General features: G+C 37.7%; 3 protein-coding genes across 3 annotated transcripts; 1 reads left to right on the top strand and 2 right to left on the bottom strand.

The window, feature by feature from the left end:
• The first annotated feature begins 300 nt into the window (after positions 1–300).
• Positions 301–5235, top strand: LOC112058172 (uncharacterized). Its single transcript, XM_052882643.1, has 6 exons — positions 301–404; positions 563–1018; positions 1096–1348; positions 3642–3887; positions 4268–4329; positions 4571–5235. The coding sequence occupies exons 1-6, from the start codon at positions 363–365 to the stop codon at positions 5138–5140; spliced, it is 1629 nt and encodes a 542-aa protein (XP_052738603.1). The 5' UTR covers positions 301–362; the 3' UTR covers positions 5141–5235.
• Positions 5236–8570: 3335 nt separating this feature from the next.
• LOC112058171 (cuticle protein) lies at positions 8571–9892 on the bottom strand. Its single transcript, XM_024098880.2, has 3 exons — positions 9802–9892; positions 8998–9624; positions 8571–8914 (listed from the first exon to the last, which is right to left on the bottom strand). Exons 1-3 carry the CDS (start codon positions 9841–9843, stop codon positions 8660–8662), a joined length of 924 nt encoding a protein of 307 aa, XP_023954648.2. The 5' UTR covers positions 9844–9892; the 3' UTR covers positions 8571–8659.
• Positions 9893–12578: 2686 nt separating this feature from the next.
• On the bottom strand, positions 12579–24057 carry LOC112058208 (uncharacterized). The gene is made up of 6 exons (XM_052882642.1): positions 23928–24057; positions 23441–23756; positions 18279–18601; positions 17950–18195; positions 12979–13356; positions 12579–12898 (listed from the first exon to the last, which is right to left on the bottom strand). Exons 1-6 carry the CDS (start codon positions 23967–23969, stop codon positions 12644–12646), a joined length of 1560 nt encoding a protein of 519 aa, XP_052738602.1. The 5' UTR covers positions 23970–24057; the 3' UTR covers positions 12579–12643.
• Between the last annotated feature and the right edge of the window lie 1057 nt (positions 24058–25114).

Genomic DNA, 25114 nt, shown 5'->3' with positions numbered 1-25114 from the left:
CGCTTATGATGTTAATTTTGAACTCTTTTACAATCACAATAAATTTTTTATAATAATGACCGGTACTGACGGCTTAGTGTGCAACACCCCACTTTGGATTGAGAATTTGTTATTTTTTTTGAAAATTTATTAATCAAAATATTTTTTATATTAATTAAGAATAAAGTTTATAATATAATAGGTATATCCAGACATTTTCAATAATTATTTTGTTATTCGGATATATTTCGGATAGAGCTTGTATTAAGAATGAGATAATGGTGAAAGATTTAAAATACATGTTTGTGAAGGAAAGTATAGTTGACCTTGCTAATTAACAATCAACTGGGTAAGTACTATAAAAGGGGCTCGTTGCAAAAATTATGTATCAGTCGATCAAGTACACTTACAACATGTTCTGCAAAGTAAGTCAAGATTACATATTGAACAAATACTATTAGAAATTCTAAAATATATTACGAGTAGTAAGCCGAGTTATATAATTATATTTGATCAAGTATTTAAGTGATAGAATAATAGTAATGGTGATATTGGTAATTATAATCATGATGATTATTTTCAGATCGTGGCAGTCAGCGCTGTTTTGGCGGTAGCATCCGCTGGGCTTTTGCCCGTAGCGAACTATGGCCACGGCATCGCTGCAGCACCCATTGCATACAACGCCGCTCCCTTGGCTTACTCCGCCCCCGTCGCCTACGCCGCTCCAGCCCGCCTCTCCGGTCACGCCGCTGTTTCTTCCCAAAACATCGTCCGTCACGACCAAGGCCATAGAACTATTGCCGTTGCCGCCCCAGTAGCATACTCTGCCCCAGTTGCCTATGCCGCTCCCCGTCTGTCCGGCCACGCTGTCTCTTCTCAGAACATCGTGAGCCACAACCAGGGTTACGGCGCTATCGGCTACGCTGCTCCTGCCCGTGTCGCTATCGCCCACTCCGCCCCTGTCGTCCACGCCGCTCCCATCGTACACGCCGCTCCCGCCCACGGTTACATCGCCGCTCACCAGCCTGAACCCTATGACGTAAGATTCGTTTTTTTATTCCTTCATAAAAGTTGCTGAAATGTTGAGTATATATTCATTGTGTGTTATCTCTGCAGGCTCACCCCAACTACGAGTTCTCGTACTCCGTCGCTGACGGCCACACCGGCGACAACAAGTCCCAGCACGAGAGTCGCGACGGTGACGTCGTACACGGCGAGTACTCCCTGGTCGAGGCTGACGGCTCCGTACGCAGGGTCGAGTACTCCGCCGACGCACACAGCGGCTTCAACGCCGTGGTCCACCGCTCCGCACCCTCCGTCCACGCTGCGCCCGTAGCCCATGCCCCAGCACACATTCTGGCTCATCATTAAACTACATCCGGACGTCTATTAAAATTATTAGTAAAATTATTTTTAATTTTAAATAAAAAAATATTTAAAATCTATTCCGTATTCTTTTATTCTTCATTCATTGTTTTCTAGCTATACCTTCATAATCCTCTAAAATATTATTGACGTGTTATTGCAGGAAAGGTATGAATGATCTCACGATATAGAAATGAAACTAGCATTCAATTAAAATTAGATTTAAAATTAAACTACTATACTGCTACTATTGTAATTACCTACTGTGTTAACGTATAACTAATTTCCTTTTAAATTCTTTGTCGCTTGTATCTAACAAAACAAATTTTATATTTTGCTACATTTTATGGTACCGTCCACAAGGAATCCTTATAGTTTCGTCTGTCTGTCCATCCGTCCGTCTGTCGGTCCGCGGTTTAGTGCAGAGACTATAACTAATATAAAGCTGTAAATTAGCATTAACATGAACATTAAACATGCAAATATAGTCATGAAAAAAAATCTTGAAAAATATTTTTTTTTGGGGTACCTCCCCTAAATGTAAAGTGGGGATGAAATTTATTTATTAGTTTATTTCATAGTTTGGACTATCGTTACAGGTCTTTAAAAGTTATGAGGAGCCCTCTACCAACATTTTTCAATTTAGGGATACGTTTGATAAATATTAAGCTTGTAAGAGCTAATTTTTATTCGAGTCAAGTGTCCCCACCAATCTACGGAACCCTACACTGCGCGTGGCCCGACACGCACTTGGCCTTTACTTTAAAATACTTTAATTTCAAATTTTCTTTATTTTTGAATTAACACTAGACGCTTAAGCTACTATCATCATTACTAAAACATTTTTCATAATTAATAAGAAAGAAAACTTAAAAATTAACCATTTTTCCGTGGCAACCAGAGTTGCTAAGCTGATACACCTAACTGTGATTGCCACTGAAAATTTTCTCGGATTATGAATTTAGTGTAGTAGTAAATTATTTAATGTAGCCCGCGGGTTTTTAACATTACTAACATCTCAACTCTGTGCTAAAAAATACTGACAATATTGGAAAAAATAAAAGCTTAGTCATAGCCCGAACCAAAACTCAAATCCAGGCCCCGTTATACAAAACCACATAGGAGAACCACTTTTACCCCGTTTGTGAAATATTAAAGTTTTGGGAGATCATTTTTGTTACAGTCAAGTCCCCCCCCCTCCCCCTCTACCAGCTAAACGATTACTTATGAAAATAATCACAGAAGTAGGATATATTATAATGAAATTAGAAGAAAATTAAAATATATAAGTAGCAATTTCCATTTATAGAGTTATAGTCAACCAATCTATAAAATGTATTCGGAGCATGAAAATTGTTCCGTTGCTTAATAACTAGATAAAGTTGTCAGTTCTCTGACTTATCTTACTCAGAGTCTGTTAGAACTAGAAAGCTGATATTTGGTATGGGTATGAAGGTTTATTAATACGTCAGGGTTTACAGTACTAATTTAATCTACGGAACTCTACACTGTGCGTGACCCGACACGCACTTGGCCGTTTTTAATGGTTAGGGTTTCGATATGTGCGTCTTCCTGTATATCTGTCTGTCTGCGTATCTCAGAGACTATACTAGACATTTGTAACTCAGCTTGAGTATGTTCTAATGTCGACAAAGTCTTAAAATAAAATCTTGAAATACAATTTTCTTAGGGTGCTCCCTACATGTAAATATTAAGTAGGTAGTGCAGTTTGCAGACCTTACACATGTAGATAATTGATTTATTTTAATTTAAAATTAAATGTACAAGGATATTAAAACTACGTACTTACATATCGGACCCCACGGTCCTAGTGTTTCGACCGCAAACGGCTCAAATATGTAATCTCCGACGAGATTGCTATATTTGCGCCGCTTGAGGGTCTCTGCTGATGCAGCAGCAGCGCCCGCATCGTGCCAGGAAGATGTGAAGGCGCAAGGGTGTCTACGCAAGTCGCGTCCCACACCAAAGGCCTACCCATCTTCCATGGCATCAAAGACATGCCGTCTGGTCTCCTACCATCGTCACGCGCCAAACCGTTAGGTTCAAAAACGGCTGGCACGCCGGCGGTGACAAGAGCACGACGTATGATGTCGTTCAGGCTAGCGTGCCGCGGAATACGGCCAGTGCTCCTACTGCAAGAAATACCGTGGTGTCCGAGTTTATCGACTAGCTCTGCACAGATACAGCGATGCGGAATGTTGTGTCGTCCAACAAGGTACCAGTGCTGGACGAAGGAATTGCTTGTAGCCAAAGCCCCGATTCCCATTCTCCCACAGCCAGCAAACGGGCACGCTCCGCAGCGTTGGTGGAGGTACTAATAAGTTCCTCTCTTACCAGTCTGCAGAGCGGCTCATCCCACTGTCTCTGGGAAAATATTTTTTTTGGCAAATCAGTGCTCGGACAAGCTGTTTTCCAAGCATTCATGGGCTCGGTCTTATACGACGCTTCAAAATTAACAAGTGTGGATGCTAAAATTTTCCTGGTTAATTCCTCCGAGGCGTGGACCGAGGACAAGAACGCTGGTAAGCTAACGTCAGAAATTTTGCAAATGCCAATGCCGCCCAAGCGTACTGGTAAAGCCACACTCGGTCATTCAAGGCCACATTTAAAATTTTACATAGATAATTAAAAAGAAAACCTTAAAATGCACATGATTGAAAAGTAGGAGGTGCATTCCCCGGGCTGGATTCGAAACTACGCCCACTGAAGGTCGAGGTCATATCCACTGGGCTATCTCGGCCCTTAAGTATTGCAACACCAGTTAGCAATTATTGTGATTTATTCGGTGTTACTGTTTTAAATAAAGGCATGCGAGAGAAAGTAGGTTTTATTGAGATATTTCAAAAAAATCTAGACATACCCTGTTCACCTTTAACACACCACAAAAAATTAACTATATAAGGTGCTTTTGTTTTAAGCAATGCATCAGTTGCATATTCAACACAGAACAAGATGTTCGCTAAGGTAAGTCATATACAAAAAATTTAAACTACAACATCCTCTGTTGTTATCATAGCACTTTGATCATCTTTAAATTAAAGTGAATATAAAAGTAATATAAAACATTAATTGAAAGACTTTAAATTTAACATAATAAAACAAATATTATAAGTACTACGTTGATTGGTCTAAGAAGGATACCTCGGTCATTAAAAATAGATAATTTATATTTATATTATCATAACAATTTTTTTTTAATTTTCAGTCTTTGATCTTGACCGCCGTTCTGGCCATCGCCTCAGCAGGCCTTATTGCCGAGCCTCATTACTCTTCCGCTGCTGCAGTATCCTCGCAAAACATCGTACGTCATGACCAACCCCGAGCGGTAGTTGCCGCTGCCCCTGTCGCCTACCACGCTTCCCCAGTCGCGTACCAAGCCCCAGTTGCATACCGCTCCGCTCCAGTCGCGTACCAAGCCCCAGTTGCATACCGCACTGCCCCAGTTGCGTACCGTGCCCCAGTAGCGTACTCCGCACCTGTAGCCCACTACGCTGCCCCTAGAATTGTATCTGCCGAGCACGAGGTCGACGCTCATCCCCAATATGACTTCTCGTACTCCGTCGCTGACGGTCACACCGGCGATAACAAGTCCCAGCACGAGAGCCGCGACGGTGACGTCGTTCACGGCGAGTACTCCCTGGTCGAGGCTGACGGTTCCGTACGCAGGGTAGAGTACACAGCCGATGATCACAATGGCTTCAACGCGGTTGTCAGCAACTCAGCTCCCAACACTCATGCTGCCCCAGCGCCCACTCATGTGCTTGCTCACCATTAAATAAACTGACAATCGTTATTGTTAATACCTATTTATTTGTCTGTGAAATGTTTTTGTTAAAACTTATTAATTTATAATATATTAATTATCAATGATGTGTTTGTTTTACTAAAAAATTTAACAACGGAAATAACTTTTAAAAAGTATGCCATATGTATATGAGAAAACATTATTTTAATCTCTCTAAATTCGGCTCATTATTTAGTACGCGAAACCTACATTGGGTAATAATATGAACCAGTCAGTTGGTAATCGATAGCTCAAATTTTAAGTGACACAAGACAAAGCATTATTAATTGACACCTATTAGTTTGAACATTAAATATTTTTTAACTCCTAAAGCAAGAATATAACTAGACCTGTTTAAGTTCAAAAGAATTAAGGTTTTCGAAATGAATGGCTTACTTCCTTTAAAGCTGTCTTAGCTAAATAGATTGACCAGTGAGGCCTAGTATTGGTAGTAATTAAGCTTTTGAAACATTTACAATCATAATCATCCTGCGTGATTCTATAGAAAACCTTAAAAAATGTCTAAATGAAATATAGTTGAAATATAGTGCAAAAAATTAATATAGTTAATTCTTTATCGTCACTTATAATTTGATAACATTTTGGAGCTAGTTCAAATAAACAGAAAAAAATTATCGCAAAAAAGTTAGATATGAAATAATTAACTATCATTTAAATTTTGTTGTGTTTCACTCAGAAATCGATATTAAACTCAACTTCAAAACACTCAAGTCATAAAAAATATGATAGGCTTATATTGTCAAAAGACTTATGAGTTATTTCTTTTTAATAAACTACTTTCGATTGCACTTAAAGTGATTTTTATTTCAACACTAAACTTTATTTGGAACTACAGTACTTTTTAACGATGCTATAAAATTTTACCTACTCAATCTGCCCACTGCGCATAGTGAGCCTAATAATTACGTCAAACAAAATGTATGTTACAATTTCATGCACAGTTTATCTCTTAAATCTTATAATATAATATTTCAAATCTTTGATTGACTGAAATAGAATAAGGTATGTAGGTAATTCGAACGCTTGGCTATACCTAGTACCTAATAAGACTATCTTTACACATAGTTTTGTTTACCTAGTTGTATAATTTTAATTTATTATTACTGTTTACGATTTTTAACCGTCTTGAAAAAAGGAGGAGGTCTCGTGACGCGTTTGTTTTTTTTAATGTTTGTTACCTCAGAACTTCGTCATTTCTTAACCAATTTTAAAATTTTTTTTTCGTTGGAATGTGTACACTCTTGAAGTACACTCACTCCATTGTCACCATATCAGGATCTGATGATGGGATCCTGGAGAAATTGAGGGAAACTTTCAAAAATTGTAAGGACAACTATAGTGTTTTATATTTTTTCCATTATCCTTTTTATAGGACTACAACTTTTTTTTTTAAATAAATAAATAATTGATTTATTGAGCAAAAATATTTTTTATACAGAATATTATGTTGAAACGGCAGTTGTGCTAAAATCTATAAAAGATTTTGTGTTACAACTACCATCTCTTCACGAACGAAGATTACAATATTTTAAGCTGCAGTACAATGTACAATTAAAAACTTAGTATTAAATTGAGATTTTAAAACAACTTAATGAAGGTAAAGCTGATATAGTCGATCTGATGGTGGAGTCGAAACACACTCGAGGGAACTCTTTAACGGTTTACAACAGTTACCTTGTGTTTGCATTTGATTAATTTGTGTCGACAAGAACTTTCCACCTAGATGGGTCTTGACTGTCTTTAGGGGTGTAATGATGAAGACGAAGGACAGGTACTGGAACTCACCGCATTCAAACTGATCATCAGTTAGTACATAATATGATATATAGAATTTAGAATGATATTAATTTTTCTGCTTTTTAGTTTAGTCAGTATGTTTTATGTATTTGAAGTCGGTTGAATTTTTTTTATTATTTTTTTTAATACCTAATAACATCCAATGCTGTCAATCTAATGATGACACCAACCATTTACGCAGTACTATTAAGTGCACAAGTGTCTCCAAACACACTGGTGCATTCTCTTTTTCTTAACTCTCATAGTGCTATGTGAATGTAGATCATAAAGAGAACAGGTGCAGTACCAGGATCAGGGGGTGTAACAATAATATCAACATCCGAACTCCAGGCAGCTGTTGACCATATTATTCTTAAAATATTATTCTTAGAAGAAAAATTCTAATTACTTATTTTTATCAAAATATTTAAAGCTAAGTTAGAAGACTTAAATGGACATTAGGGACATGCTAAGAAGGAAAGTTAACAAAACATTTTTAAATAATGAGGCTTGCAACCAGAAATATTCAAAACTAATATTTGCAGACAGCTGTTGGTCAAAACGCGTAAGTTACGAGTAAGTACAAAACTTATAGTCGGAACTATTAAAAATGACGCTCTAAAAGTAAGAAATAAAGGATTTCTCACTTTTAAACTGTTTTCTATAGTATATGCCATCAGTCATAAAATAAACAATTTCCGCGTCATGTTTTTTATTGTATTTAAAGCGTTAGCTTTTAGCGATGTCTGTTCTGTGGTATTTACATATTAGATTCGTATTAATGTTCAGAGTACGTCTATGGCTCCAATGGCCCTGCCTAATCTTTTACATCGGAACTCGTCATCGGCAAACATAGACAACACCACAGATTCGTTGCTGGTTTTTTATGTATTTGTTTATCAGCTTCAGCTCAGTTCAGCTATCAGCTCACTTGAATAGCCCCAAGAAACTTGTTTTTTACAGTTTAAAAGTGCGCGACAGAAAGCCCAAACTTTACAAAAATTGTAAGAATTACAAATTTTTTGTATATTATGTTTGTCTGCGCAAATAAATACTATGAGTCGATTTGTAAAAGTTAACTAAATATTTTTTATCTAACTTTTAGATAATTTACTATTTCGACGGTATGAGTTTCGAACTCTCTATACCTCACTATATGTATATAGCATCGTGTTATAATGAGAGAAATAGAATGAGTTGGAGACTTACATTGTCAAGTTACAGATAAGAGTTACGTTACGGTGCATGTTTTATTCATTAAACTATAGTTTTCAGGACGGTTATCTCTTAGCGCTTTTGTAACGCACTAGCGGCTAGCTGCAACCACTTGCGATTGTATCGGTACACAATTTCATGTTAAACTGGAAAATCTGCAATGGTTAACCGCCCCGCGGTTCACCGTTATAGTGCTTAGTAGTCGTTGGCTGGCAACGACCCCAAAAAAATAGTTGAGCAGATTTTTTATGTCATTTTTATACTCATATCTCGTTTTTTAAGAAGTCTATTTAATCTTTATAAATACTTTTTTTATAATACTTTCAATATTTTAGAAGTAACAAAACTTAAAGTGAAATTAATTCAATACGAATGAATTAGGAATAATTTGAAGAAGATAAAATAACTATTCAATTATTTTAATTTTATTTTAATTTTATCTATATAAATAGTTGTTTACATGACTATGAGAACAGATAGACAGCAAAAGTTTTAAGTTTAATGATGAGCCAGAATGTGTGCTGGGGCATGGGCTACGGGCGCAGCGTGGACGGAGGGTGCGGAGCGGTGGACCACGGCGTTGAAGCCGCTGTGTGCGTCGGCGGAGTACTCGACCCTGCGTACGGAGCCGTCAGCCTCGACCAGGGAGTACTCGCCGTGTACGACGTCACCGTCGCGGCTCTCGTGCTGGGACTTGTTGTCGCCGGAGTGGCCGTCAGCGACGGAGTACGAGAACTCGTAGTTGGGGTGAGCCTGCAGAGATAACGTCACACAATGAATATCTACTCAACATTTCAGCAACCTTCTTTACGAAGGAATAAAAAAACGAATCTTACATCATAAGGTTCAGGCTGGTGAGCGGCGATGTAACCGTGGGCGGGAGCGGCGTGTACGATGGGAGCGGCGTGGACGACAGGGGCGGAGTGGGCGATAGCGACACGGGCAGGAGCAGCGTAGCCGATAGCGCCGTAGCCCTGGTTGTGGCTCACGATGTTCTGAGAAGAGACAGCATGCCCGGACAGACGAGGAGCGGCGTAGGCAACTGGGGCTGCGTACGAGACTGGGGCGGCTACAGCAATAGCTCCATGGCCTTGGTCGTGGCGAACAATGTTTTGCGAGGAAACAGCGGCGTGACCGGAGACGCGGGCCGGAGCAGCGTAGCCGATAGCACCGTAGCCTTGGTTGTGGCTCACGATGTTCTGAGAAGAGACAGCATGGCCGGACAGACGAGGAGCAGCGTAGGCGACTGGGGCAGCGTACGAGACTGGGGCGGCTACGGCAATAGCTCCATGGCCTTGGTCGTGGCGGACGATGTTTTGCGAGGAAACAGCGGCGTGACCGGAGATAGCAGGGGCAGAGTAGGAGATTGGTGAAGAGTAAGCCACATGGGCGGCGGGCGCGTAGTTTGCTACGGGCAAAAGCCCAGCGGATGCTACCGCCAAAAGAGCGCTGACTGCCACGATCTGAAAATGATCACCATTATTATTTTTATTAGGTACCAATATCATGATTAGTATTATACATATGCCGATCTGACACTTAAATACTATTCGTAGATCAAACAATTATGTAACTTAGCCTACTGCTCATAATATAAGTCCAATCTGATAGTATTTGTTCAATACGTTATCTTGACTTACTTTGCAGAACATGTTGTAAGTGTACTTGTTCGACTGATGCATAATTTTTGGAACGAGCCCCTTTTATAGTACTTACCCAGTTGATTGTTAATTAGCAAGGTCAACTATACTTTCCTTCACAATCATGTATTTTAAATCTTTCACCATTATCTCATTCCATACAGAAATTCACAACTTTTATACATAATATTCATTATGATAGAACAGAGATCTTGTTAATACGAGTAATTTGGTTATTTAGTACTAAGTGAAAGAATAACATCCATACAAACCAAGTTTATAGTGTTATTAATTGAATGCCGCAGAAACTTCACACCTTAGGGTAGTACAGTTACGCAAGCAACCAATAAGTTATCGGCCACAAACAGACACTTAACCCGCATATATTAAAGATACTAGTATATCCAAGTATCGCTTAAAGTTTATATATTTCGTTTATATTAAAAATATTTTATGTAATTTTGACTACCATGTACGAAGAATATATATATTTTTTAAAGAATATTTGACGTATTTTTTTAAATATGACCAATATTCCCATTCTCCTCCAACTAGTCGGGAAAAACTGTATTAGGAGTGGGTACGACAATAGACCTACGGTACGACAACCAAGTGATCGAACCACCACCCTTCGGTGATGAGCGATCGCTCTTACCGTTGAGCTATTGACTCATTCATAGCGTTTATTAACAGCCTTGTAACAGCCTCATTGGTCTAGCTAACCACTAGATGGTTTATGTGGCTAAGGATAACAAAGACTTAGGATCGATTCTAAGTTTGAGCTGTAAAATACTGAATTTATTTTCTTCTAAGAAGAAAGAAGGGAAGTTGGTGCTGTTACAACTCAGCAGAAAACACGTTAATCTGTTAATTCCGATCGTAAAAAAGTTTATACTATCAAGGGAGGACTGGCTCTGTAGTGATAATAATAGTGCTGAATAAAATATTTATTTATTACCATACTGCTCAAATTTATTGATTAATATTATATTTATATGTGACTAGCGGACGCCAGCGACTTCGTCCGCGTGGAATTTAGTTTTTCACTAATCCCTCGGCAATCATGGATTTTTGGGGATAAAAATTAGCCTATGTGTAATATATATTAATACCAATTTTCAGCTAATTTGGTTCAGTAGTTAAGGCGTGAAAGAGTAACAAACATTCATATCATCAAAATCATCAGTTTTTACTAATCTCGGAAAACCATGGATTTTTTCGGGATAAAAAGTAGCCTATGTATTAATCCAGAGTAAAATATATTTTCATTCCAAATTTCAGCTAAATCGCTTTAGTAGTAACGGCGTTAAAGAGTAACAAACATCCAAAGAAACATACATCCTAACATCCATACAAACATTCGCGTTTATAATATTATTATGATGTTCACGATGAGTCAGGCAAAATTATGGACGTAGTGAACCGTTTTCCTTCCAAGCCTTCTTTCAGATTTTTGGCGCATCCGTTAAAATATACCCCCTGAAAATTGAGCGACCAAGTCAACACTTGATTTAAAAGAAAAATTTTCTTTATCTAGGTATATTACAAAAATCGGCTCTTAGGTTGTATTTATTTTCAGAGCCGATTTTGGCATTACTAGAGATTCTTATCAAAAGGGACCAAAACTTTTATTGGAGCGGTATTATGACGCTTTTCTTTAAATGATTACAGAATAAAATGGCGCGTATTTGACCTAAATCGGACAGTCTAAAATACTGTGCAAGTTTTTTCCGAAGTTTAAAAAGAAGCTTAAATGGTTTTAACAGGTACGTAAACTAAGCTTACTGATATGTTTGTAGGCTATGGATCTTCAATGTGCAGAATTTGACCTGTTACAGTTTTATTATAAGTATAGATTTTAAGCTAAACCTGATATTTCCAAAGTTTCGAAGCTGCCTTGTTATGTGTCAAATATTATAAGCAAAATTTAAGCACTTTTTCTAAACTTGTTTGTTCAATTTCATAGATTTACGAGTCGGTCGGAGTATACCGTTCGTACAGTACATGTACCCATTGATGTTTTTATTCGTGTCGTAATTTCTCATATTCATAATATCTTAATACTCTACGTATCGTAGAGTAACCAGAGTGAGTCTTTACAAGCAACGTACTGAAGCCGGCCGTTGTCTCCTTGACAACCGCGTATACAAACTTTTTTCATAATTTGTATTTCAAAATTTAACACTAACAATAATTACGTAAATTAATATAATAATTAATAATTAGCAATAAATCCATCTTTTTAGTTTTTGTGAACAGTTTTTAAAATATTAAAAAACATAAGATGTAATTTTTCTTGAATAATATTGAAAATTACTGATGCGACGGTTCGTGTCGTACTTACTTGAGAATGTATTACTTTTTGAATTTCGTATTTGGAGTGGCTACGACACCGTCGTGTTCCATACGCTCAATCTGTGTATTGTATTTATCGATCTCCTATTAAAAAGTGTATGCACAATCAGCGACCAAAAAACGTCCCCACTCAATGAGTGCCAAACACAACTTCTTGGCACTCAATTCAAGTCGCATTTGCAAACTCAGCCTTAAACTCAATCCTTAAGGTTGAATTTGCTTTGAATTAGAGTTTTATTGAATATTGAATTCTATATATTTTATTAAATTCTAAAATTGTCAAAGCAAAATTGGCCAGTTTTTAAGTGAAATTTTCTACATGATTGTGCGTCCTTTTATTATAAGACGTCTATGATAGTATTATACTAATACCTTTCTAGTGACTTACGATAATAAAGTTAGGATTAAAAAGGAACTGTAAATTATTTTTATGAATTTATTTTTGTCGTTTATAAATAGTTATTTACATGTCTATGAAAATATAGGTTTAATGATGAGCCAGAATGTGTGCTGGGGCATGGGCTACGGGCGCAGCGTGGACGGAGGGTGCGGAGCGGTGGACCACGGCGTTGAAGCCGCTGTGTGCGTCGGCGGAGTACTCGACCCTGCGTACGGAGCCGTCAGCCTCGACCAGGGAGTACTCGCCGTGTACGACGTCACCGTCGCGGCTCTCGTGCTGGGACTTGTTGTCGCCGGTGTGGCCGTCAGCGACGGAGTACGAGAACTCGTAGTTGGGGTGAGCCTGCAGAGATAACACACAATGAATATCTACTCAACATTTCAGCAACCTCCTTTATGAAGGAATAAAAAAACGAATCTTACATCATAGGGTTCAGGCTGGTGAGCGGCGATGTAACCGTGGGCGGGAGCGGCGTGTACGATGGGAGCGGCGTGGACGACAGGGGCGGAGTGGGCGATAGCGACACGGGCAGGAGCAGCGTAGCCGATAGCGCCGTAGCCTTGGTTGTGGCTCACGATGTTCTGAGAAGAGACAGCATGGCCGGACAGACGGGGAGCGGCGTAGGCTACTGGGGCAGAGTAGGCTACTGGGGCAGCATATGCTACTGGAGCGGCGGCAATGCCGTGGGGTTGATCATGACGGACAATGCTTTGGGATGAAACAGCAGCAGCCGATGAGTAGTGAGCTGTGGGCAAGAGTCCAGCAGCTGATACAGCCAGGATGGCGCTCAAAGTGACGATCTGAAAAAAGACGAGTTTTATTACTAATCTCGTCATTTTACCAGGTTGTTGTATTAATTTGATTAATTAAAACTTATTAGTCCTTTTTTAATAAGAATGTTTAGGTCTACTTACTTTTGTGAACATGTTGAATAAGTTAGTGACCGACTGATACATAATCCGTGCAAGGAGCCGCTTATATAGTAAGTAATTTTAGGCAAGGTCAACGTCAATATTCAATATTTCACTTTCTTTTACATCCTAACCTTTATTTTTTATCATGTGCGTTTACTGTATTTAGATAGCAAGGGTCAATTACTGTGTGCGTATAAGTATCTTGTATAGTATTTTTTGTTGTCTTGCGTTATTATATACTTGCAAATTAAAATAATATAGGCTAATCAAATAGTCCATTACAAAGCGAAAATTCGAAAGAAAGAAAGAAAAAATAATTCAATAACTAGCTTGGAGAAGGCATTATTAGGCTGGTTATTGGATGAAAAGTTTTTTTTATAAATAAATTGTAAATGCTTCAATTATTAATACGATTATTTCAACTTTCTTGATTGACTGTTAATAGTAAGTTTTTAATGCTAAGTTTATATAAAAAAACGTCATGATTATCATTAGAACTATATTTTAACAGTGAACTAAGCCTCCCTCTGCACGGTTAATGGATTATCACCTATTCGGGAGGTAAAATCTAAATTTACTTTTAAGAAAATTTTTCGATTGTATTTGTTAGATTGCCAAAAAGCAGACTGTGGCAATTATTAATTATTAATTAATAATAAACAATTAATTCTATATATTTTTTTCCTTTTTTTAAAATTTTTCTTTGCTTTTGTGTTTGCTAGCTATTGAGATTAAATTTTTTTTTTGTTCTTCTGAGATTACACTACTGTATTTTTAAACTGTATTTTGTTTTATTTTATTAGTTATATAATTATTTTGTGTTCTGTTCTTCCCTCCTAAGGGTCTGACAGAATACCAGCGTTGTGGGTACTGATGTACTCACAACAAATTTTAGCTGAGTCAGGTCCATTTTTTTGGCACAACATATTTTCTATATATATATGTATTAGTTTTAAGTTATTATTACGATGTAAATGTATTAGTTTTAAGTTATTATGTAGTTATGTGTTGTGTTAACAAATAAATGATTTCTATTCTATTCTATTCTATACTAATATTATTTATTTATTTATTTACTTAATCAATACCCGGGAAGACATTACAGCTTAATGATTATGACCGGAATCGACTTAACATGCTTTATGCTTCTAATGTGTAACACCTCTACTTCCCCACTGCAGGCTGGCAATTTTTTTTTTTTTAGTAAAAACAAAATCTCAGTTTTTCGCATTTCCTCCCTACTATTTAAGTCGGTTATAAATAACAATAATCCTACTTACGTTTTAAGGAAGGTATGACTTTGGGATCCGTAGCAGACTCCGTAAAATCAATACAAGTGGATAACATGCAGTTTTACAAGTAAAATGAGCAGCTGGGTTAGTCACTAATTTGGTCTTTAGCCTCTTGACTCCTAAATGGACGACCGGTCGCCCATCGTATTCGTTACGTGACATGTAAAAAAATATAAAGTAAACTTAGGGCAATAGGCGAGCACAGTATCATGCTCCGCGCGATAGAGGAATTTAAGATTTTGTTAAATGGCGGTAGATTAAAACCGCATTCCCTGACTGTCGGCTTCTTCAACGCAGACGGGCTTTTCGATAAAATACTCGCGGGCAGCGAATGGTTAATAACAATCTATTAAAATAAACATCAAATCAGCTCGGATATGATGAAAGAATCTACCTATATACTGAATGATATCAGTGTTACTGCTGTCAGTAGACAATAGATGACATTTTGTTACATAGAGTCTCAATTTCATATACGTGTTTTGACGGCTTCCGTGGCGCAGTGGTATGCGCGGTGCATTTACAAAACAGAGGTCCTGGGTTCGATCCCCGGCTGGGCAGATTGAGATTTTCTTAATTTGTCCAGGTCTGGCTAGTGGGAGGTTTCGGCCGTGGCTAGTTACCACCCTACCGGCAAAGACGTACCGCCAAGCGATTTAGCGTCCCGGTACGATGCCGTGTAGAAACCGAAAGGGGTGTGGATTTTCATCCTCCTCCTAACAAGTTAGCCTGCTTCCATCTTAGACTGCATCATCACTTACCATTAGGTGAGATTGTAGTCAAGGGCTAACTTGTAATGAATATAAAAAAAAAACGTCAAGTAGCATACGACAAAGTTAGTGAATTAATCTGTAGGAGCTTTTTTTCATTTAAAATTTACAATAAAAACCGGCCAAGTGTGTGGGCCACGCGTAGTATAGGGTTTCGCAGATTAAATGAGAAGGTTTACTCTTGCTATGCAGAAATACCGACAGCGATACACATAGTGTGTATCGCTATTGTAAATTTTAAATGAAAAAAAGCTCCTGCAGATTAATTCACTGTCTAACACTAATAGACGAGAAAAAAATCTTCTCACTTTACATGTGTTATCTCACACTCTCTTAAAATGGAATTCATAAACGTTGTAGAGGCACCTCCAGTGGATCATTCACCCGCTGAGTGTCAAATTATCAAAGCAAATAGAGATTAAATTCGACACTCAGCGGCTGAATGATCCCCTGGGGGTGCCCCTACCACGACTATGAATTCCACTGTTAATTATCTCGCGAACATCATTATCTATTCAATTTAACAACCAAATTTGTATGCAATTTTCGAGTTCCAATTACGTTTTTTAAGTTGGTCGACTAAAACTCTTTAAAAATCATTTTTTACCTATCTGTAATTGTCCTTGTATTCCCATTATAATATATCCTACTTACGTGAATCTTTTCACGTATCCATAAACCATTAACAAAAATTACACTTAAAACGTTAATATTTCACAAACAAATCTCAGAATCGAAAAATAGTGTTAGCAGACCTTTAAAGACCCATCCAACGTTAGCTCACACTATGAGATGAACGAGTAAAAAAAAGTCCCCAATTTACATGTAGAGGAGGTACCCTAAAAAAATATTTTTTAAGATTTTATTCTGCGACTTTGTTCATATTTTACATAGTTACATACTAATGATCGATTACAGCTTTCTAACAGTATTAGTCCCTGAACTAAGCCGCGGACGGACGGACGGACGGACAGATAGACGGACATGGTGAAACTATAAGGGTCCCTTAAGACTGAACTCTAAAAAGGAGGTTCTCAATTAACCGTTATTTTTTTAATTTTTCACAACTTCGTCATTTATTTATCCAGAAAAATATTTTCTTGTTTGTTCCTGATTGGTCCCGTTTAATTTTCACGAAAATCGGTTATGTAATTATAGCTCAAATAAAATAACAGATTTTTTTTTTATTTAATTATATATAATAATTACATGATAAAAATTAAAAAGTGCAGACATAAAGTTGTTAAAGTTTTTCTGTGCACCCTTTGCCGTTGACAATACTGTAATTAAATCTACTACTATATAATACTATAATACTAATCTACTATGAACTTAAAAATAATTAAAAATTAGAAAGGGAAATCTAATTTTACAATTAAAACTACACATTAAGTGAACGAAATTGCCCATACTGTGGTGTTGACAGTCACTATGCTTAGAAAAATAGACACAGTAAAACATAAATATGAAATATTTTTCGAGTAATGCATCTTTGAAGTCGGTTCAATTTTTTGTTTAAAATATTTTATTTAAAAGTCCTTCAAAATATAAGGGAGACTTAATTCCGTAAGTAAATATTTCTTTTCTCCGTTAATTGTTGTTTTAAATGCTTATCAACTTTGATAGCAACAGGTTGGAAACCGTTTCGTTTTCTTTTTCTTTTATACTCAAATTAGGATCATTATTCTTACTAGATGGAGACGTTAGGTATAACTAATGTTGTAAAACAAGTTCACTTTTACTTACTAACACAATTTCTTGAAAAAATAACAAATAATTTGCGCCAATTGCGCCAATTTGTTTTTAACCGACTTCAAAAAAGGAGGAGGTTATAAATTCGACTCTTATGTTTTTTGTTTTCTTTTTTAAATATTTCTTGTTACCTCATAACTTCGGCATTTCTTAACCGAATTTAAAAATTCTTTTTTGTTTGAAAACGTATACTTCCAGATTGGTCCCATTTAATTTTCATGATAATATGTTCAGTAATTTTGTGTTAAAATGAAAATAACGAAATTTCCCGTGGCGCTATCGTCCACTAATGCTAGGACACATTAAAAAGAGAAAAATAAACTTTTCTTTTTAACAAAAATAAAAACCGAAAAATAACATTGCTTTTTAGTTTTGTCATTTTGAAGTCGGCTTAATTTTTTTGTTAAAAAGATTTAATAATCATTCTGTAGCTGCAGCTTGCAGATACAAAAAACCATTTCCAAGTTTATTTTACCATGTTTTTTCAAACAATTCGGGAATATTATTAATTTTGTTCTATTTAATAATCATTATCCTAATTTTATAAATAAAAATTTGCAAAAGTTTATATTGCATACTTTAATTATACTTATATACTTTAATTAAATATTTACATTTCTATACACAGGTAATTTTAATTTAGAATTGGGAATTAATTAGTAATGTGAGAGAACATGGGCTGGGGCATGGGCTACGGGCGCAGCGTGGACGGAGGGTGCGGAGCGGTGGACCACGGCGTTGAAGCCGCTGTGTGCGTCGGCGGAGTACTCGACCCTGCGTACGGAGCCGTCAGCCTCGACCAGGGAGTACTCGCCGTGTACGACGTCACCGTCGCGGCTCTCGTGCTGGGACTTGTTGTCGCCGGTGTGGCCGTCAGCGACGGAGTACGAGAACTCGTAGTTGGGGTGAGCCTGCAGAGATAAAGTCATACAGTGAATATCTACTCAACATTTCAGCAACATTCTTTACGAAGAAATAAAAAAACGATTCTTACATCATAGGGTTCAGGCTGGTGAGCGGCGATGTAACCGTGGGCGGGAGCGGCGTGTACGATGGGAGCGGCGTGGACGACAGGGGCGGAGTGGGCGATAGCGACACGGGCAGGAGCAGCGTAGCCGATAGCGCCGTAGCCCTGGTTGTGGCTCACAATGTTCTGAGAAGAGACAGCATGGCCGGACAGACGAGGAGCGGCGTAGGCGACTGGGGCAGAGTAGGCTACTGGGGCGGCATATGCTACCCGAGCGGCAGCAATGCCGTGGGGTTGATCATGACGGACAATACTTTGGGATGAGACAGCAGCAGCTGATGAGTAGTGAGCTGTGGGCAAAAGTCCAGCAGCTGACACAGCCAGGATGGCGCTCAAAGTGACGATCTGAAAAAAAAACGAGTTTATTGTTTGTCATTTTACTGTATTTGTAAAATAAGTTTTTATTAATCGAACTAATTATTAAAAAGCTGTTTGTCCTTTTTTTTAACAAGCACGAACGTATTTAGGTGTGACTTACTTTAGTGAACATGTTGACAAAGTTATTGACCGAATGATACATAATCCGAGCAAGGAGCCGCTTTTATAGTAAGTAATTTTAGGCAAGGTCGACGTCAATAATAATAATCAATAATTTACTTTCTTTCACATCTTAACCTTTAATTTTTTTTTCATGTAGGTACTTATTATATTTAGATAACTTGGGCACATGCGTAATGTGGGTGGGTAAAAGTAGTTTATAAACGATTGTTATTTTGTTGTCTTACGTTTATGTAATCTTGGAAGAAAAATTAGACGTATGTTTCTAATTCTTGATTGTTAATCATTTATTTTAAGTCCAATTTATTAACCCTAGCAGCCTATTTTAACGGTCAGTTTAGCTACGGGATATGGAGTTTAGACCCACCACGCTTCTTCAGTAGGTACAGTCGGTGGCAGTCGGCGGGCTGAGGATGACATTGTTTAAGTCTTTTCCGATCACTATCAGAAGTAAATAATAATTACTCACATACAGATGATTTATTAAACATGCATAGAAGCTGGTAAAGACATACAAAAGCTGTGCGATTTTGGCAATATTACATGGTTACGGGACGAATTTAAAAACTATTCTATTCGTAACTACGACGGCCTCCGTGGCGCAGTGGTATGCGCGGTGGATTTATAAAAGAGAGGTCCTGGGTTCGATCCCCGGCTGAGCAGATTGAGATTTTCTTAATTTGTCTAGGTCTGGCTGGTGGGAGGCTTCGGCCGTGGCTAGTTACCACCCTACCGTCAAAGACGAACCGCCAAGCGATTTAGTGTTCCGGTACGATGCCATGTAGAAACCGAAAGGGGTGTGGATTTTCATCCTCCTCATAACAAGTTAGCCCGCTTCCATCTTAGACTGCATCATCACTTACCATCAGGTGAGATTGTAGTCAAGGGCTAACTTGCTAACTTGTAAAGAATAAAAAAAAAACTAAAATGTCTATTTGAAGTCTGATTTGGGTTATTGCAATCTTTATCAGAATACGTATGCGTTTGTTAAATGAACTATATCTGGAGATTTCTAACTTAATAATTGCCAGACCAAGTAAAGAAAGAAATAACATATTTTGTGTTTCAACACAAGTTTCAAGACACCAAATTGAAAAGATATTAAATAAGATAAATAAATAAATATAAAAAATAATGTGTAGTACTAAAATGGTCACCACTCAGCTATGCTATGCTACCTTCAATGAAAAAATATAGACTCGAATTGAGAACCTTTCCCTTTTTTTGAAGTCGGTTAAAAGTTCAAAATTCATTTATTTCAAGTAGGCTCAGTTTACAAGCACTTTGATACGTCAGTTGACTATTTGTAAAGATTCTATCACCGTTTCGGAAGGCAGTTAGTGGTTGTTCCATGAACGTAGCGCTGGCCTTCCTAGAGCCATGTGGTGACGCGGGCGGAATCAGTAAGAAGCCAATCGATTGATATTATTTCGAATGAAGTGATAACTTTAGTATGAATTGAACATGAGGTTATTCTGTTATAAAATTCGAGACGATTGCAATTTCAAACTCTTTAATTTTTGCACGAAATTTTCACGGGCTCGGTGTCGAAGTGTTCTTGTTCTTCAATCATTTTGTCTTTGTCATGTTAAGTATATGAAGTTAATATAAGAATCCTGGATAATATGTATACAGTGATTGGTCTAAGGTGGTACTTGTCAGAAATAGTCTTTGACATTGGTATTTATGGAAATAATCGTGTTTATATTCGGTAAAACGTAACAAAGTGTTTTAGGTTAGTTCCTATTTAAGAGTCATATACTATGATAGAAAATACTCCTATAATTTTATAAAAAGTAATTGTAAGTGCTTACACAAAGAATTATCAACATTTTTCAGTTTACAAAGTGCTAAAATATGGCTTGAAAATAGAATATTGACGTTTTTTTTAAAAAAACGCGTATGACGTCGCCTTATACTCAGTAAGTCGGACCAACACAATAAATGTAATATAGATTCAAAATCTTAAAAGAAACCAGAAACAGACATAAATATTTAAAAAAAAATCCATGCATGCCGTAAAAGGAACCCGTTAGCTTTCAAGGTAAATATTTTTAGTTGAAAGTTGAATCAGTCAGTCACCCAGATATCCTTTTGATATTAATTATAATTAGCAACGCCTGTGACTATGTCCTCCTCATTTTTGTCCCTACATCCAATACAATCAGACTGACCATATTGCTTATTTCTGCTGACAGCATTGCTGTGTCCCGGAATGAAGAGCATGGCTACAAGCACGTGAACGCGCCTCAAATTGATGGAGTGGCACTTTATAGAACGTGCTCCTTGAATGTCCTGTGAATTGTAACACTGTTTATAGATATTAGTTCACACTTACTATCAGGTTTGCTCACTAGTCTCTAATCACAGGCTCCAGAAGTACCCTCTTAAAAAATACCCACTAGTCGTGATAGCCCTGTGGGTATGACCTCTGCCTTCGATTCGGGGGCATAGGCTCGAATCCAGTCCTGGGCATGCACCTTCAACTTTTCAGTTATGTGCATTATAAGTAATTAAATATCACGTGTCTCAAATGGTGAAGGAAAAATATCGTAAGGAAACCTGCATACCTGAGAATCTTCTTAATTCCTAACGTATGTGAAGTCTGCTAATCTGCATTGGGCCAGCGTGGTGGAATATTAGCCTAACAAACTCTTATTCTGTGAGGAGACTCGTGCTCGACAGTGACAGACTATGGGTTGTTAATGGTGGTGGTGGACCGAGTATGTATATACATACTATGACCGAGTATGTATTCTATAGCCAATACATTTATCTCTGGGTGTTTTATATTTTTTTCTTCTACCTGTATAACGTATATTATATTATTTTCCACAACGATTAATGAATTAACTGTGTTATTTAATTATTATTACACATTTAATTTAATTAATTATAGTAACACTATTAAAAAGATAAGAACTTGAAAATTAAAGTCTTCATCAATACTTATTTAAGCATATTTTATATTCAATTCATACATAGATTAAAATAAAATGTATGTCTGTCTGTGATTACAAACTAACTGTTTTCTCAAGTGCTTATAAAATGCTATTTAGAATCATAAAGGCTACTTTTAATCCCGAAAAATCCATGTTTCCCACAGGGTATATAAAAAACTGAATTTCAGCAAGCAGTTGAGTAATGTAATCGCCATTCATGTTAAACCCAATTCCGTTCAAGTCCAGAAGCTTAAAGACATCTACTTCTGCAGCGCTAAATAATTTCGAGATATGTGATCTCCCTGTAGCACTCTTCCTGCAACCGTATTGGCCTTGTAGTCTGATCCATCAACTCAGTTACATCCAAGTATTTACCTATTTCGTACAAATAGGTAAATACTTGGATGTAACTTAGTTGATTCGGAATTTCTGCAAAGACATCTGCGCAATTTTCTGCGTAATTATACCAATAATCGATTTAAATAAATAAAATTTTAGCCTCTAGTAACATATCCATTAATCCATTTAATAGTCAATTTGTTAAAGGTAATAGTTCAGAAGCTATAAGGAATCAAAAAATATGCGTTCCCAAATACCGACCGAAATCTTATGCTCTCCATAGTGGATTAGGAAAATAAAATAAAGTTACATTTTACTGAAGAAACCACTTCTTCCATCTTAAAAAAAAAGTCAATCAAACCTTGATTGCTCCTATTACTAACCAATTAGGCAAGTAATAATTATCTTCATGAACTCGTAAGAGTGTGAAAGCTAAATCTTCAGAGCTCTTGACCTTCATATTGTTAATTTAGTATAACGCTAACCTCTGATACTGTAGCGCTATTCTGTAAAGATGTTTGTATAACTCGACAGTGCGAGCTTCAAATTCATGACTATCGCTCTCTATCTATAGTACCGTGTTAGACAGAGAACGATACAGACAAATTCGGAACTCACCCTGCCGAGTTATAAAAACACCGTTACAGAATAGTGCTGCTAAGCTGATAAAACTAATATAAGTATGCATATAATGAGTTAAAAGGATAAATGAATGAAGGATGAATGAAAAGAAAGTATTTGCAATATTTGAAATTTTAATTTACTTTAATTAAATATTTACATTTCTATACACAAGATAATTTGAATTTAGAACTGGACATTAATCAGTAATGTGAGAGAACATGGGCTGGGGCATGAGCTACGGGCGCAGCGTGGACGGTGGGTGCGGAGCGGTGGACCACGGCGTTGAAGCCGTTGTGTGCGTCGGCGGAGTACTCGACCTTGCGCACGGAGCCGTCAGCCTCGACCAGGGAGTACTCGCCATGTACGACGTCACCGTCGCGGCTCTCGTGCTGGGACTTGTTGTCGCCGGTGTGGCCGTCAGCAACAGAGTAAGAGAACTCGTAGTTGGGGTGAGCCTGCAGAGATAACGTCACACAATGAATATCTACTCAACATTTCAGCAACCTCTTTTATGAAGGAATAAAAAAACGAATCTTACGTCATAGGGTTCAGGCTGGTGAGCAGCGACGTAACCGTGGGCGGGAGCGGTGTGTACGATGGGAGCGGCGTGGACGACAGGGGCGGAGTGGGCAATAGCGACACGGGCAGGAGCAGCGTAGCCGATAGCGCCGTAGCCCTGGTTGTGGCTCACGATGTTCTGAGAAGAGACAGCGTGGCCGGACAGACGGGGAGCGGCGTAGGCGACTGGGGCAGAGTATGCTACTGGGGCGGCAACGGCAATAGTTCTATGGCCTTGGTCGTGACGGACGATGTTTTGGGAAGAAACAGCGGCGTGACCGGAGAGGCGGGCTGGGGCGGCGTAGGCGACGGGGGCGGAGTAAGCCAAGGGAGCGGCGTGGTATGCGACGGGTGCTGCAGCGATACCATGGCCCTGGTCATGACGGACGATGCTTTGGGAAGATACGGCGGCGGCTGACGAGTAATGCGCAGCGGGCACTAGCCCAGCGGATGAAACCGCCAATACAGCGCTCAATGCGATGATCTGAAAATAAAACAATCTTTAATTTCTTAATTCAGAACACACTAGTAAAATTTTCCAAACTTATATTAGCAACAAGTTGTAGCAATCAGGAGATTAGAAATCTGGTATGTAATATCATGTGACAGCTTAAGTAATGAATATTGATAATATTATTTAACTATGCCGACTTACTTTGGAGTACATATTGGGAAAGTAGTCGTTCGACTGATGCATATTACTTGCAAAGTATTTCTTTTATAGTATTTGACTTTTAATGTGCAAGGTCAAAGCTCAAGCTGCGAATTATTTGCTTTCCTTAACAATTAACATAATCTCAACAAGTTTTATAATTCAGAATAAGTATTTCATAATTTATGTAGGTGAATTTAACCTGTTTAACCTGTTCAACTCTGAAAATGGTAACTTTATTGTTGCAGAAATATTTCTTCCACTGATGTTATTGCTATTTTATCAAACCAGTAAATTGTAGAACAATAGCCTACAATAACAAGAAACACCTTAATTTACGAAGTCTGAAAGCTTTAGCAAGTTATATGCTCCTGTCACAGGCTATACGGTAGTCAAATAAGGAGTTTGGACAGTCGTGCCTTTGGGAGATAGCAAATTTTAAGGATCCAGGTCCTCAATTGTCCAAGTGAAAAACGTTATCTTTTGATATTTTCTACGAGATACGGCCTACGGGATGTGAAATCATGTATCCAGTTATCAAATCCTATGCTTCGTGGCAACCCCTCGCTAGTGACAATTAATGATTTCTTTAAATAAATCAAATAAAAAAAGTGGTATTTTTCGAATGGTTCACGTGATGCTAAGTGATTTGCGACGGCGCGGCGGCCTTATTCCGAGGAAAATATAAGATAAGTTTAACTTTTATGAGGGTCTGGAGTCTGGACCTTTAAATCTTTCTACCTTTCAAAGCTATCGCAATCTAAGCTCCTTGATTACGTATTAAATACGTATTTACCTATGGTACGAGGATATGGCTGACGAACTTTCGTCCTTCATAAAATGAACTATCGGAGGATCTTGGTCCACCGATTGTTTTCAACTAATTAAAATATTTTAGAAACTAATTAAAATAATAACAAATTAGAATACTTTTAATAAATTACAATATTTCAATATTATTTAAATATTTTTTTAATTATTCTAATTGACGGACCAAGCAGATGGTTTTAATAGTAATTACAATCATTATTTAATGTGATAGCCCAGTGGATATGACCTCTGCCTTCAATTCAAGGGCGTAGGTTCGAATCCGGTCCGGGACTTGCACCTCCAAGATTTCAGTTATGTGCATTTTAAAAAATTAAATATCACGTGTCTCAAACGGTTAAGGAAAATTTCGTGAGGAAACC

This window comes from Bicyclus anynana, chromosome 7, assembly GCF_947172395.1.
Source record: "Bicyclus anynana chromosome 7, ilBicAnyn1.1, whole genome shotgun sequence".
Taxonomy (NCBI): domain Eukaryota; kingdom Metazoa; phylum Arthropoda; class Insecta; order Lepidoptera; family Nymphalidae; genus Bicyclus; species Bicyclus anynana.
The sequence above is the reverse complement of the archived record's forward strand: the minus strand, read 5'-3'. Positions and strand labels throughout refer to the sequence as shown.

What these genes read in the sequence shown, in the direction of transcription:
- LOC112058172 (XM_052882643.1), top strand. Translation starts at nt 363, where the DNA reads ATGTATCAGTCGATCAAGTACACTTACAACATGTTCTGCAAA. An exon ending in CTTACAACATGTTCTGCAAA is followed by an intron (nt 405 to 562) that starts GTAAGTCAAGAT and finishes GATTATTTTCAG; the next exon opens with ATCGTGGCAGTCAGCGCTGT. An exon ending in ACACATTCTGGCTCATCATT is followed by an intron (nt 1,349 to 3,641) that starts AAACTACATCCG and finishes ATTCTCCCACAG; the next exon opens with CCAGCAAACGGGCACGCTCC.
- LOC112058171 (XM_024098880.2), bottom strand. Translation starts at nt 9,843, where the DNA reads ATGCATCAGTCGAACAAGTACACTTACAACATGTTCTGCAAA. An exon ending in CTTACAACATGTTCTGCAAA is followed by an intron (nt 9,625 to 9,801) that starts GTAAGTCAAGAT and finishes GATCATTTTCAG; the next exon opens with ATCGTGGCAGTCAGCGCTCT. An exon ending in ACCAGCCTGAACCTTATGAT is followed by an intron (nt 8,915 to 8,997) that starts GTAAGATTCGTT and finishes TTATCTCTGCAG; the next exon opens with GCTCACCCCAACTACGAGTT.
- LOC112058208 (XM_052882642.1), bottom strand. Translation starts at nt 23,969, where the DNA reads ATGCATCAGTCGAACGACTACTTTCCCAATATGTACTCCAAA. An exon ending in TTCCCAATATGTACTCCAAA is followed by an intron (nt 23,757 to 23,927) that starts GTAAGTCGGCAT and finishes TTTTATTTTCAG; the next exon opens with ATCATCGCATTGAGCGCTGT. An exon ending in AGTCGCCTACGCCGCTCCCC is followed by an intron (nt 18,602 to 23,440) that starts GTCTGTCCGGCC and finishes TTTTGCCCACAG; the next exon opens with CTCACTACTCATCAGCTGCT.